The sequence below is a fragment of the Austrofundulus limnaeus genome, unplaced genomic scaffold (assembly GCF_001266775.1).
Source record: "Austrofundulus limnaeus strain Quisiro unplaced genomic scaffold, Austrofundulus_limnaeus-1.0 Scaffold71, whole genome shotgun sequence".
In the NCBI taxonomy this organism is placed as follows: Eukaryota; Metazoa; Chordata; class Actinopteri; order Cyprinodontiformes; family Rivulidae; genus Austrofundulus; species Austrofundulus limnaeus.
The window spans coordinates 108,910-124,554 of record NW_013952473.1 but is presented as its reverse complement, the minus strand read 5'-3'; the positions used below and the strand labels follow the sequence as shown (position 1 = coordinate 124,554).

General features: G+C 38.8%; 1 protein-coding gene across 4 annotated transcripts in view; it reads left to right on the top strand.

The window, feature by feature from the left end:
- dock4b (dedicator of cytokinesis 4b) overlaps positions 1-15,645 on the top strand; it is a gene marked incomplete at its 3' end in the record, with an annotated part of 164,263 nt that overhangs the window by 113,920 nt on the left and 34,698 nt on the right. For all 4 annotated transcript variants that reach the window (XM_014010606.1, XM_014010605.1, XM_014010604.1 and 1 more), the window contains 11 exon segments: positions 277-447; positions 2,779-2,971; positions 4,411-4,547; positions 5,542-5,676; positions 7,642-7,740; positions 7,893-7,987; positions 8,115-8,190; positions 11,020-11,120; positions 11,213-11,271; positions 11,454-11,602; positions 13,248-13,333. In XM_014010606.1, the coding sequence (XP_013866060.1) occupies positions 277-447; positions 2,779-2,971; positions 4,411-4,547; positions 5,542-5,676; positions 7,642-7,740; positions 7,893-7,987; positions 8,115-8,190; positions 11,020-11,120; positions 11,213-11,271; positions 11,454-11,602; positions 13,248-13,333 (1,301 nt within the window).

Genomic DNA, 15,645 nt, shown 5'->3' with positions numbered 1-15,645 from the left:
ATATAGAATTTGTTATATTTTTTTAAAGAAATTAATAAATTTAATAAACTAAACTAAACTAACTAGCCATTAGCTTAGCCAGGTCAGAATTAAAGTCTGTTTCTCCAAAATGAGGTTCTTTAAAGCGCTATCTGCAACAGGTAAGATATTTATAGTCCATTATCTTACCACAGGACCACATTTTAAAATATCTGAGCCACTGCTTTAAGAGAAACACATCTAAAGCCCAGTAAACATGGACACAAATAATAAAGAGCTGCTGTCCCTGTCCTTTAGGCCAGCGAGTACATCTTCAAGTACATCATCCAATCCCGCCGGCTCTTCTCACTGGCCACGGGAGGCCAGAACGAGGAGGAGTTCAGAGTCTGCATCCACGAGCTCTTCATGTCCATCCGCTTCTTCCTGTCGCAGGAGAACAAAGGCACCAGTCCTGTCGCACAGACCCAGGTGTGTGTTCCAACATTCCCTTCAACAAATGTGCGAATCTGCGCCTCGTGCTGTTTGTTTTTCTTTGTGGAGAAATCCCCGTTAATGCGCCTGTGATTGGGGAGAAATTGGCTGTAATTGAATTTCACGCTGCCAGAAGGGGGTGTTTGGAGTTGCGGAAGGAATTTATTTATTTTGGGACAGCTTCTTCTTTTCCGCTGGGAGGTCTCGCGCAGCAGGGCCACCGCTTTAGCTGATTTCAACCAAAACCAAAACAAGCAAGCTAAAGATGCCAAAGATAATCCTAATTACACACTGGGAACAAATTCTTGTGTGGTTATGTAGCTGAGCACTATTGTCAGGATTGTTTTTTTATGTTGATCTTTTGTCTTCATCTGAACAGCTATAAATTACAACAGCTTGTTGTATTTAAAACAGCTTCTCAGTCCCTTTCAGGCTGATTTAAAGCTGCTAGAGTCACACTGTAAGTGTACCGTACATCTGCAAAGCTTTGTTTCAGCCCTCTACTGACGTCTGATCTGGATTAATCTTCATTCCCAACAAAACAATAGCTGTGGGAGGATGCAGGTCAGGCTGCTGTTAATCCCCATTAATCTGTTACACGTGGTGCCCGCACTGACCACCATACATACACATTTCACATGTGGTTTGCACAACCAGATACTACAGAGGTGTTCCCATTGAATACTTATGAGTGAAAAATAGCTTGGGTGTTGCAAATATTGAGCTAAATGCTAATAGAGTTGTAGGTAAATGTGATTTAAAATGCATGTACTGAACTCTATGGAAGACCAAAACTGACATAATTAGACAAAAAAGCAGAAATAAATAAATAAATACAATTAAAAAATGCCAATTAAATTAAAACAGGAGAACTTTACCTCAAAGGTACAGGTAAGTTGTTTTTAACTAAACTTTAAGCTAAACTGAGGCAGCACAAGCATGCACAGTYGATCAGCACATGGTTCCTGCTCCTTCCTGTCTGTTGACCAATAGGAGAGAAGCTGATCAAGGAAGGACCGCCCAACTTATTGCATAATGAGGCAGAAATGCGTAAGGTAATTTAAAAACAGGAAACAGAGGTGTAAAAGCAACACATGAAAATAAAGACTTTAAGAAAAATTCTAAAAAAACAAACAAATCAATAAAATCATTTGAGACACAAATGCAAAATGAAAAACAAAATTATATAATTTTTAAAAACAGCAAAATTTAAAATATGTTCTAAAACATAAAGTGTATGTATTTATTTATTTATTTGTCTATTTATATATTTCTGCTTTTATTTCTAATTATGTCAGTTTCAGTCCTCCAAAGAACGCTAATAAATTGTGCAAAAAGTCATTTTTATAGTTTGATCAAAACAACTATAAAAGAACAACTCCTAATTAGCTTCATTAGCTTTAAGCAATATGATAAAAAGCAGATATGTTAAGATGCAGTTCTGATTTTTCATTTTACAGTAAGAATCTGACAAAACTTGACAGGAAGAAAAAACGTCTAACAGAAAAACCATAAACAAGTGCTGGGCAACAATCCCAGAAGTCTTTCAGTTTAAGCTTAAGTTGTCTGCCATCTGCTGGACACTTTTTGTTGTGCTCATATTTAGATGTCTTATTTTGCAAATGCTGCCTTCCTGAAATTTGGTATGCTTGTTTGTCTTTGTGTCTATGGTGTATAATGATGTGATTGTGATGCTGTAATTCTGAGTGTTTTATGTGCTGCAGAACAGGAACCTGCTGTAAAACAGCAATTATGCTGAGCCAGGCTTGATTTTTAATAATCCTTTCCTGTTAAATAAATAAATCAAATCAAATCAAGCCACACAAACCCTGGCTACCACCCATATCTGCTTCTGCTCAGGGATCAGTTAACTTTTCTTTTTGCTATGAAAACCATCTCTGTGTATATATTAGAACATGAAGTGGTTTGTGTTCCTCTTGCTTGTTTATTCCTATTACAACGCTAAGGAATCTTGTCTAATAAACTCTAATTGCCTAAGCTGCTTCCCATTTGTCACTGCCGAACTCGCTCATTGAGCTTTGCAGCAGTTTGACAACTGAGCCTCCTTTACAAGATTATTTTCACATTATGCAATCCTGATTTAGTAAAAGATGCACTGAACTTACAGGGGAAAGTGATTTCTACATTATGAGTGCATATTCATATCCTTTACTGCTCTTTGTGGTCTAATTTCTAGCTTGAAGGCGTTTGGCTGTGAAGTATCCACACAGTGATTTTAATGACTTTAACAAAATTGGGTGGTGCTTGTTTCATTTAGCCCTCCCCTCCCCCATACTGAATGTCTCCTCCCCTCCCTTCTCTGTTCAGGCGGTGTTCCTGAGAACYTTCCCTGCAATCTATAGCGAGCTGTTGAAGATCTTCACGGTGCGGGAGGTGGCCGGTTTTGCCAGAGAAACGTTGGCCAGCTTGCCTGCTGTTGTCCAGCCTGACAGTCCAYTGGAGGCTGTCAAACTGCAGTGCATCGCCAAGACCGTGGAAAGCCAGCTTTACGTTAACCCAGGTATGGTCTGATTTACATGAGTGCGCATGTGTTGACATTTGTGCAAAATGGCTGCTTCTAACACATAAAAGGCACGACTTGCAGAAAAGGATCAATGGTTTAATTTTTCTTGAATTTGCTTTGATCAAAAGCTGTTAAAGTTTTTGCATGATTGAGACACGTTTGATGCAATTCAGGGAAAACAATTTATTAATAAACCATCATTTGAGTGTCCAGTAACACTGCAGCCAGTGACATATATGACCGCATCATCTGCATACAGTTTTACAGGTTTCATTTCAGGTAAATCAATAATAAACAAGTAAAAAAGCAGTGGTCTGAGAATGGAACCCTGTGGAACACCTTTGAAAGGCTGAATTAATTTGATTACTTTTAAACATTTTCTCTATCTTCAAATATTTTCTGTAATAAAAAATGTAGCCAGTACCGTTTCATATGTTCTGAGAAAAAAAAAACTTTTATCAATAAAACTGATCAGTTTGGTCATTTGTGACCAATCATATTAAAATAAGGATGAAGTCAAATTTGGTCAAAATGACCTAATCACATTTTTAGATTCCTGGATTTAAAAGCTACATTTTGATCCCTACATCATCCTGAAATTATAAGCAGATCCAAAGATATGACATAATTTATCTTATTGGTTATGATAATACATTAATATTTGGTTTGAACCTGATTTTTATGTAAGTTACGTCAATAGAGATGGTAAGAAACAAAAATTTTGCTAGTTCACAAGGAAAATCTCACAATCTTAAGTCATTTTTTTGTTGCTACTACTCAAAAAATGTTCTTGAATTTTTTTAGGATTATATTTCAAACAGTTCATTCAAATGATCCAATGCTAAGGCATTTATTTGTTAGCTTTTGACAAAATACAAATTTTGCTAACGTTTTAATCAAAACATCAGCGTATTTCTCCACATCCCACTTTTAGACTTGGTGATTTTGATGTGATGGGTCACATTTTTGAAGTACTGTTCTGTCAAATAGCTAGTAATAGTTTGTATCTAGTCCTGTAAACAACGTAGCTGCCATTGGCTAGCAATTAGCATAGGCTGTACGTAAAATTCTGAAAATGACAGTGCTGTCGTTTTAAAGTAGTATCTTTTTTTCAAAACAGTCTCAAAAATGTTGCAGACTTGCCTGAAACCTTGTTATCCCCTTAACAGTCTTTGTTCCACCAGTGGGCAAAAACGGCGCAGGTTCTGCCTTTAGGCGTTTCCAGACGCTACCAGGGGCTTTTATTTTGAAAACCAGGGTGTCAGATGACTTTCTCCAGTTCTTACCTTTAGCTTGACAACTTTACAAAAAAAAAATGTTAAAATGCTTTTAAGGACTTTCAAATGCAGCTGTGAAGGGGTGTTAAAAACTATTATTTGCATACCTCTGCTAATTGTTGCCAAGGCTTCAAACATTTGTGTGTCTTTGCTCTGCAGAGTCCAGATGCATCCTAATACCTGTAGTCCTCCGAGTGCTGCAGACCCACCTGCAGGAGCAGAAGGACCTGGTCATGTGCGCTCGCATCCTCACCAGCATGCTGTCCCTCATCAAGAAAGAAGAAAACGGCACAGTGGTGAGCAGCTGATGCTCATTAGTATTATTATTATTATTTAAACCAAATTACTCCGTTTACCATCTTAGCAATGCAGCTACAATAAATTCGGTCATTTTATTTTTATAAAACTTTTGATTAAAAATGGTATTTTTTTGTAACAGTTTATGTTTCGCAGCTTCAAGATGGAAATTGGAAAGCAGATTTCTGGGCAAATGCATGCTTTGTTTGCTGTGTTGTCAATTAGTGGTGATAAAATGGACATTGGCAGTTGTGCAGCTCACTAATGAGGCTCATCAATTTAGCAGTGGGGATTGTCGAAGAGACTTTTCTGTCTGATTTGTGTGCGAGAAAGGTGAGGCTGCCTGGAAAGCGCTATTAGCTGCCAGACAGGCGGCTAACGGTAAATGCAGCGAGAAGGACACCCGGCTCAGCACGGAGTGGCAACATATTTAAAGGCAGGTGACAGCTAGTGGCAGCCAGTGTGCCTCAGAGAATCCCTCTCATTATCCTGCCCTTTTTTTTTTTTTTGCGAGACCTGTCTGTTTTGTCAGAAGCAAAAACAAGACAGAGATGCTCTCACTCACACTGCTCTTTTTCAGCTCCCTTTTCTCCTTTGTATTCTGTCTTTTTTCCCCCTTCGTCCTTGATTTCCTCCTCCTTTGTGAACTTGGACAGATACAGGCAACACTGAAACTTAATTCTGCTTTTGCCTGAAGATGCTTTAAAATTAAGATGAAAAAAATGATTTGCTAGCAGGACTTTTAGTTTTTGGCTGAATCAGAGCAGCGTTTGGTTGGCATTCAAGGCTGGCTGGCGGGGAAAAAAAATGCAAATTAGTCCAGAAAACTTTAGGGAATTTTTGTGTAGCTCAATTAGAAATTGGACTCAGACTTTTTACATTCACATTTTGGGAACATTTAATGATTTTTTTGTTGTTGTTGTTTTTGTTGTTCTTGTTTTTGTTAAGGGAAGGATTGTCCTGTTTATATTGTCACCTGTGTTTGTGTTTTAGGAGCCTGCGGTGTCAGAGGAAGTGGAGCTGATTGTGGAGAGCCTGCTGGGAGTTCTACTGAGAACCATCCTGGAAATCAGCAACCGGCCTCAGCCTGCCGGACCTGCCATGAGACTACAGTTCCAGGATGTCACTGTGTGTGGAGTTTATTGTGTGAACGCTTCGCAATTATTGTGTGAAAGCGCATACACACTATTGAGATAATTGTTTTCTTCCATGCGTYTTTTAGCACGCATCTCGGTCCGCAATTTTTGTGCTATTTTAGGAATTCATATAGCAAAACGTTCAGCTTCTTCAAGACATTCYGGCTATGACTTTTGRTATTTCAGCTATTTCTACTTTTTTAGCTATTTCACCTTTTCGGCCACATTTTCCCCATTGAAAATGAATGGAGCTGTTTTCAACTTCTTTAAAATCCCTAAAAATGTTTCTAAATCTTTGCAGCACCTTTTCTGGTTCTGCTCTTTTTAACTGCTAATTTTAGCATTTTTTTTGCTAATTTTAGCTTTGTTCTGCTATTTCAGCTATAATTCTGCTTCCTTCTGCCTTTTTCTGCATCGATCTGCTAATTTGAGCTATGTACTATTTTTACAGTTGCTTTCTGCTATATTCAGCTATTTGCTGCAATTTTAGCTAATGTTTAGCTGTTATTAGCTAAAGTTTTTTTTAGCATTTTTGTGGCTATTTCAGCTTTTTTCTGCTCAGTTCAGCTGCTCTTTATGCTTTCTTATGCTCATTTAAGAATTTACAGCTGCATTTTAGCTGTTTTGCTAYACATTTTGGCTGTTTTAGCTATTTTTAGTGGTAGTAGTAGTAGTTCTTTATTCATTTCATTTGTAACACTGATTAACAAAGTACAGAAAAACATGCAATCAAAATAAAATCAAATGAAACTAGACATGGGTTTTTACGATGTAAAAACAAGTGTGCATTGCCATGTAGCATGTCATTGCAGCACGGCTTTGCCTGCAGCATTGGACTTGCAGAATGAACTTTGACCAGGATCAAATATGTTTTCTAAACCAGCTTGTGCCCGTCACATCAGCAAGGCTCTATTGACTGCCATTATAATTTATTAAACATTAATATTTAAAAAACTATACGTTTTACAGGCACCAAAATGCATAGCCATCATTTGGCATAGGAGCTTTACAGATTTAAATTACATTGGCAGCTCTAGGACAAAGTATGCAGGAGGAGAAGCATGGCAAAGTTGAGATGACTTGGATGGGCAACGAATCACTGATGAAAGGCAGCAGAAGAAGAATAAATCTTATAATATATGCCCCTTTTTTAATACCCAAAATATGTTCAAAAGAAAAGTAAAAATACAACAAAAATCAAAACAACTTAAAACATTCAAAAATGAAATAAAAATAAAAAGACATCAATTCAAAAAACAATTAGCATGAATTCACTTATAATTCTCCATATTTCTTCAGAATACTCGTTTTTATCAATATATACAAGGATCAGGCATTTTTAACCTCATCTTCCATGCTGTTCCACAATCTTATTTAATAACAAATTGTCACTTTTTTGTACCTTTATRCTGTTTTCCTGCTAATTTATAGTTTTTACAACACTTTCACCAAATTATGCTAAATTATTATCCCAAATTATACCTAATTTCCCTCTGGGATCAATAAAGTATTTTTGAATTTGAATCGAATTCAACTTGTGGATGCTACCTTTAGCTTATTTTTATGCAAATTTTAACTTTTTCTGCTATTTCAGCTATAATTCTGCTCTTTTCTGCTATTCTCGTGCTAATTTCTATTTTTTGTGTTTCTTTCTGCAAATTTGAGCTTTTTTATGCTTCCTTCACGCTTCTACTGAACCTGCATTAAACTTTAGCCTTCAGCTTCAGTTTTCAGCAATAAGTATTCACTAGCATCTTCACAGGAAATGCTATTTCTCTAGTTCCGTTTGGGATTGAGTCACGGCAAAGATAACCATCAGTCCTCTAAGATTGATAACTGACAGCTGGCAGATTTGTTACAACTATCAATCTAACATTCTTGCTAACTTTATTAGCTATTTCTGTAAACGTTATTAACTCAGAGCAGCTCTAAAGATAACTTCTTTTTCTTCCCTCAGGGAGAGTTTGTGGCGTGTTTATTGGCTCTTCTGCGACAGATGAGTGACAAACACTACCAGAAGCTGCTGCAGGCATTCAGCAACAAAGACGACCTGAGGGTGAGACCGACACGTCCTCTGCTTTTACTTATTTCTGTTTAGTTGTGTTTGCACGAGATGATACTCRCATCCAAGTTGTGTTAAAGTCTGTGCATTTAAAAGTGTAGCTTTACAGACAGGAAATAGTCCAAATATGGTGTCTCCTTTTGCAGGACTTCCTTCTTCATATCTTCACCGTCTTCAGGATTCTTATAAGACCAGAGATGTTTCCTAAGGACTGGACTGTCATGAGGCTGGTCACAAACAAGTAAGACCACACAAAAAAATAAATAAATAAATAAAACGTAAACTGAGAACAAACAGTGTTGATATTTTTTTCATCATAAAGAGTGTAAATCGGTGAAAGTGACTCTGTTTCTGTCCTCTTCTTTCAGTGTCATCATCACAACTGTCCTCTATCTTTCTGAYGCTCTGAGGAAAAACTTCCTCAATGACAAGTTTGATTATAAGGTAGGAACAAGTCATAGAGCTTTAGTGTTTGAGCCTTAAGGCTGGTTTATATGTCGAGTCGCACGTCTTGTTCCCCCCCTGCTGAGTGATAAAAAGTTATGTTAAACTGTAACTTCCGTCTGCTCTCCCGCTGCTATCCCCCGGTGACAGCCGTCGTGTACATTGCTCCCAGTCAGAACTTCTGCGTTGTTTATAAACTTATATGAGCTGTGGGAGGGCAGAGGAAGGATTTATGATAATTTATGACCTGCCACATCTTCAGCCCATTTATCCACAGTATTCCTGATTTCGAGCCACCACCCATAATTCATAGCGGAAGCGGGTTCCATATTTCCACTTGGCTGCTGTTTACAATTACGAGGATACACCATCGCTGTTTATCAAAGCATTTTTCATCTAAATTTGGCGTAGATGATCATATATTGGAGGTTTATATACTGTAAGGATGTTTTAAAAAGCGGCAAGGACAATTCTTTATCAGTGGCTCAGCCGTCACTGCTCACGGACTGACGAAGCTATGTCCCGATGTTAGCTAATAGCAACTACTAACATCAGCTACCCCGTCTTTCCCCGATTACAGACACATGCAAAATCATAAATGTCAACAGTTCTGTACGTAAAATGTTCATAAACCCCTCAGAATTGTAATAATTTTATAGAAGTCTTGTGATTAGACGGTTTCTCCCCCTTATTCTAAACATAAAATTCACTGGGTGCTACTAGTTCGCTAGTAACTTTTAGAGATGAACTGGAGGGTTTCATACAGCTGCAGTCATTTTAAATACATGTTAAAAATAAATAAACTGCCTCTTAAAACCTTTTAAGCATATTTTTTATTTAAACAAACCGGATGCTTTTATAGCCCCTCTGCGCTGCTCRTCTTAATCCTGCCATGATGTAAACAACATATTTTAGCACGTAATTGAGAAGAGGATTGTTTATTAWTCCGAGCTTACTCAGAATTGAGACAGTTAAATTAAGACAGTTATATAGTTTTGCCAGCATACCTAACCATAGGCAAAGTATTTCTTTAAATCTAAGACTTAGCTGCAAATAGCATGCTAAACAACCAGGCTAACAGTAGCTACCGCCAATGCTAACGCCATTCACCGTAGGCTTTCATTCAGTGAAATCAAAGAACTGCACGATTAAAGGCACAGTGTGTAGGATTTGTTGTTTTCAGCGACATCTAGTGGTTGAATCGTCCTCCCTGGTCCTCCCCCCACCCCCACCCCCCGCTTCCAAACACAAAGGAGTTGCTACGGTGTCTCTCAGGTGTCAAAAACCTTTGATAATTCCAACTGCGATGTCTACCAGCAGCTTCAGGACTAGTGATGTTTCAAGTGGTAAGATTATGAGCTTTAATAAGTAAAATTATCCCAGCTACAATGACAGACAACAAATATTACATTTACAGTATTACAACTAAAACCGTTTTTGACGCCGCCACCGCAGTTTGTCCTTCATGAGCCTTCGTAGACAAGATGGCGGCTGCCTGTAGTGGCGACCCGCGACCATGGAGATATAAACAGSTTTTTATAAGGTAAAAATAATAAAACAAGGTCTTTGTCTGCAATGATTAGACATGTTTTTTATTAGTCATTAGTGATTATCTCAATTTTGGCTAAAAGAATTGACAAAATCCTACACACTGTGCCTTTAAATAGCAACAGGGGAAACACAACATTTACAGTTTAACTCACCAGGTACAGATTCAGGGTTTTAGTTGATATTGCTAGAAGCTGTCTGACTCACAAAGGTTCAGATGAGACGCCTTCAGCCTTAGCCTAGCTAGAGCTCTGGATCGGAGTGTATGTTCCTGGGATTTTTGTTGATAAAATGAAAAAAGCAAGCAAACTCTCTTTGGTGGTTTTTTCAGATTTAAAGCTGCAGCCATGTTAGTTTACGATCCTCCTTCATCGGCATAAAGTGCAGTTTGTAGGGCGCTATGCCTTTACTACTACTTGTTCCAGCCAAAATGATGTTTATAAAGCGTTTCTCAGTTTTCTTCAGTTGTTGTGGCAGCCGACAAAAACACAAGTTGAACCCAAAGTCGTGATTGAAATGCTCAAGCTGCCAGTTAAAGCAAAAACAGACTAAATTTATTGTTATCATAACTATCTGAATAAATGAACTTATTGCGCACCGGAAAAATCGAACAATCAGGAAGGCTGTGGGCGGGGCTAGTGTCTGAAACGTGTGGATACTCAGTCAGGGAAAAGACGTCCAAAATGACGTAATCACCGACACGCCGTCTCAGTTCGCATTGAAGTATAACCCAAGCTTTAGCTCTAAAAGGATCCTCCAGGTTAATAGTAAATTTATAATTAATAAGAGAATAATTCTGATATTTCTGAGGTGGAGTTTTGAGGTTATGATCAATTCACATCTTCCCTGTGGCAGGAAGCTCTTTGAACGACCTCAGTTTGGTGAAATGGAGTTTAAATCTGACAAGACTAATGAGCTCATGGTTCGTAGAACCAGAGCAAATTGTTGCCGTACGAAAACATAGCTATGCAAATAATATTTACATCGTTATTCAGTATTTGTCCAAAGGTGCTCCAGCTGCTAATTTTATTAGCAAAGAATGGTGGAATGATCTAAATAACTGCAATCCCTGTGAAGTTTTAAACAGTATAAAGCTCTATGTCATGTTTTTTGGTCTTCACCTCATTTGGACTAGTCTTTAGCCTGTCAGCCAGKATTAGTTCAGTTTCTCCAATTTGTGGCCATTGGAAAAGCTATCTACAGCAGCTAACATATTAATGAATCGTAACCTTTGATAAATACTAAAGATAATTAAATTCAGTTTCTTTTTGCCATTTTCAGGTTTGGGACTCGTATTTCTATCTGTCTGTAATATTCATYAATCAGCCATGTCTTCAGCTGGAGTCCTTTTCTCCCTCCAAACGGAAGAAAATCCTGGAAAAGTAAGGCTTTATTTATTTATCACATGTTATTTCTACATGTGTTAAAAACAGAGTGTACAGGATGTTTACATTCCTAACATGTCATCACGCAGATACGGAGACATGAGGGTGATGATGGGCTGTGAGATCTTCAGCATGTGGCAGAATTTAGGTGAGATTGAACAAAGCAAAGACTAAWAAATTTTTCTTTTTACTAAATCAAGAGTTTTATAAAACTTTAGTTTGGCTGTAAAAATGGGGAGCAGCTGTGGAGAGTGGGTGAAACAGTTTCTGATATAAACACTCTGCTCAGGGTCAAGCTGACCTTTGCTTTGAAACGTGTCTCTACTCCAGGGGAGCACAAGCTGAACTTCATCCCAGCAATGATCGGACCCTTCCTGGAGGTGACCCTGGTGCCTCAGCCTGATCTGAGGAATGTCATGATCCCCATCTTCCATGACATGATGGACTGGGAGCAGAGACGCAGTGGAAATTTCAAGCAGGTGCGCCGCTGGTCAGACCACTTCCTAAAAGTGATGTGAAAATAATCTGGAAACTTGAACCACTTCTTAGTCGAGAAACTATCTAAGCAAATGTATGGAGCGTTTTGAGGGCCAAAATTAAGACTATTGTGCAACCAGCGGTTGCTACATCCTTGTAGCAGGAGGCTGTATCTATTCCTAAACCAGCTATTGATCTGATTAATGATAGACCGGTACCACTAACTGAGAGGGCGGTTCTGACAAATGAGAAGGAGACTGTTCATTTGTGTTAGCATCTGAGAGGCTAGCGACTAGCATGGTTAAGCTGGCGTTAGCATCAGAGAGGCTAGCGATTAGCATGAATAAGCTGGCGTTAGCATTAGAGAGGCAAGCGACTAGCATGGATAAGCTGGCGTTAGCATCAGAGAGGCTAGCGATTAGCATGAATAAGCTGGCGTTAGCATTAGAGAGGCAAGCGACTAGCATATATAAGCTGGCGTTAGCATCAGAGAGGCTAGCGACTAGTGTGTATAAGCTGGTGTTAGCATCAGAGAGTCTAGCGACTATAATGGATAAGCTGGTGTTAGCATTAGAGAGGCTAGCGATTAGCATGGATAAGCTGGCATTAGCATTAGCGAGGCTAGCGACTAGCATGGATAAGCTGGCATTAGCACTGAAGAGGCTAGCGACTAGCATGGATAAGCTGGCATTAGCATCAGAGAGGCTAGCGACTAGCATTGATAAGCTGGCATTAGCATTAGAGAGGCTAGCGACTAGCATTGATAAGCTGGAATTTGCATCAGAGAGGCTAGCGACCAGCATGCCTAGGCTGCTCACCTACTTTATTAGACACAAACATTTGTGAATAAAGAAACCTTTCTCATCAAAAAATGGCTGACATACAAAACCTACAAGCGACATGCACTGAGGTGTTCCTTAGACGGAATTTAGTTTAATTTAGTTTATAGATAAAGTTTTCGTCTGTGATGGACTTGCGACCTGTCCAGGGTGTACCCCACTCCTCGCACAGTGACTGCTGGATATGGGCACCAGTGACTCTCGGGACCCTGAAAGGAAGAAGCGGTTATAGATAATGGATGAATGGATGGATGGATGGATGGATGGATGGATGGATGGATGGATGGATGGATAAAGTTTACTCTATTCAAAAAAAGTTAGTGTCTAATAAAGTAGGCAAGCAGCCTAGGCATGCTAGTCACTAGCCTCTCTGATGCTAACACAAATAAATAGTCTTCTTCTCTATCAAAAATCAGATCAATAGCTGGTTTAGGAATAGATATAGCCTCCTGCTACAAGGATGTAGCAACAGCTGGTTGTGCATTAGTCTTAATTTTGGTCTTCATGCCGTGCCATAGAAATGTTTTTTTAAGGARTTTTGATGTAAAACTCCTCAGATACCCAAATCTTTGTCGGGTATGCCAAAATGCTGTAGTGTAACCATCTTAATGTTTCTGTAGGTTAGATGTTTTTATGCTCTGTTTGTGTTTTTCAATGCTTTTCAGATCAGCAGATCTGATTAAGTCTTTACTTTGTCAGAGAAAACTGATTTTTTTTTTCCGACATGACTCATTTTGACAAAAATATCTCTTGGTTTCCTGGTTGACTGTATTGAAAGTGTTTTTTTTTTAATGCTTCTTCCTCGCAGGTGGAAGCCAAGCTGATTGACAAGCTGGACAGCCTGATGTCTGAGGGCAAAGGAGACGAGACGTACAGGGAACTCTTCAACAGCATGTGAGTCAGTGAAAGAACCTGAAAACACAGATGAGGGGCTTGTTTATTAAAAAAAAAGAAGCATCAAAAGGAATAAACTGAATCAAATCTAACAATTACACTTAATTGTTTGGACCTTTGAGCACCTTTTCTTTTCAGTGAACAAGGTATTTTTTGTTTAAATAAATGCAATAGGAATTTCTGTATTGAAAAATAATTCTTGGTAGCAAAATGAGAGGTAAGTTGTGGGCATTCAATCACTTTCATCCTGCGTCACACCTCCTTATTCATTCTGTCCTTCTGTTTCCAGATTTGTGTTTCTGCATGCTCCGTGTGTGCAAATGCTTGTGTGTGTTGGTTTCTACATTGCAACRCTCCTTTTCAGAAATGGTATTGTGTTAAGTGATGTCATTTGCAGAGTAAATGTCTCCTCTCAATCTCTAAGAGGCTGTTTGGATTTGTTGCTAAATTCCGTTTTAGTGGATTGCATTCRGACAGCGGTAAACACTGAACTACTTCAGTGCGCATTGAAAACGTTTTCGCTCGTACCGCCTTCGGAGGTGGTCAGGACCCCTATCATCTGAACACAATCAGTCCTGAGCCGAGCTGTAGGACCTCCTGACAACTGACATGACCCCAAACAAGCAGCAGTTTGCTCAGCTCGTTCATGAAAGATAGATAAACAGCAGTCATTACTAAAATTCTGAAGAGACGTTTTAATTTTCTTTTTTGGCCAAAAGTTTTATGAGCTCTGTGGAGTCACTAACAAATTGAGTGTTGGCCTGTCGCGATAAGCAATAAGTTAATTAACTGCATGAATGGGAACCACTGATCTAAAGCCCTGAAACATAGCCACACTTTCAGGACCTTAGACAGTTCCTTCAGCCTTTTACACTGTCCAAGGTCCTGAAACATTCCATCACTTTCAGGACCTTGTTCAGTTTCTTTAGTCTTTTACAATGTCCAAGGTCCTGAAACATTGCAGCACTATCAGGACCTTGGATAGTTCCTTCAGTCTTTTACACTGTCCAAGGTCCTAAAACATTCCATCACTTTCAGGACCTTGGTCAGTTCCTTCAGTCTTTTACAGTGTCCAAGGTCCTAAAACATTCCATCACTTTCAGGACCTTGGTCAGTTCCTTCAGTCTTTTACAGTGTCCAAGGACCTGAAACATTCCATCACTTTCAGGACTTGGACAGTTCCTTCAGTCTTTTACACTGTCCAAGGTCATGAAAGTGCTGGAATGTTTCAGGACCTTGGATAGTTCCTTCAGTCTTTTAGACTGCCCAAGGTCCTGAAACATTCCGTCACTTTCAGAACCTTGGTCAGTTCCTTCAGTTTTTTACAATGTCCAAGGTCCTGAAACATTCCAGCACTTTCAGGACCTTGGACAGTTCCTTCAGTCCTTCACACTGTTTAAAGTCCTGAAACATTCCAGCACTTTCAGGACCTTGGACAGTTTATTCAGTCTTTTACACTGTCCAAGGTCATGAAAAGATCCAGAACTTTCAGGACCTTGGATAGTTTGTCAATGTCAAAATAAAGTAAATGTGTGTACAACTTAAAACACAGATAACTGACATTTACCACCAAGCGGGAACGTGTGTCGGTGCTACTTCCAGTCAAATCACCTGAAACAGATTAATTATTACAAGTCTGAACAGCCTCCAAGTGTTTCAGTCCAAATACATCTGCTTTAATCAGGTCAATGTTTTTCACATTGAATCATTTGTTTGCCTCATTATTCATGTAAAACATAGAGTTTAATGAGACATTACCAGTTAAGCCAGATATTTATATCAATTACCTGCAGTGTAATGTAGATTACTGTTTTTTATGTTTCTTTTATTTCCTTTTAGCATTGCTTTATGTGCCTCCTACCAACTCCACTAACCCGTAAACGAGCCCGTATGTGCGTGTGTTAATTTTAATCATGTTGATATTAATTTATTCCGCCTATGCTTCCCGCCTGGAGTAGAATTCCTCTGTTTGGTCCGTACCCTAGGTAAGATGCTCTCCTTTTTTTGCTCTGTGTCGTTTGTATGCGGGGGAAACTGGGAACAACTGTTGCTGAAGCAAAAATAAAATAAAAAATAAAAATAAAATCATTCTGGCTGTTTGCTGATTAAGTAAACCAGTTAGTTGATCAATTATTCTTCTATTGAAACTCCGGCAGGAAAGCCAACAAAGCATAGGTGACACTGGCATGAATGAGATTGATTTTGTTGTTTTTCTTTCTCTGTAGTTTCCTCCATCGCTATTTCTTTTCCATCCTCTCTCTCTCTCTCTCTCTCTCTCTCTCTCTCTCTCTCTCTCTCTCTCTCTCTCTCTC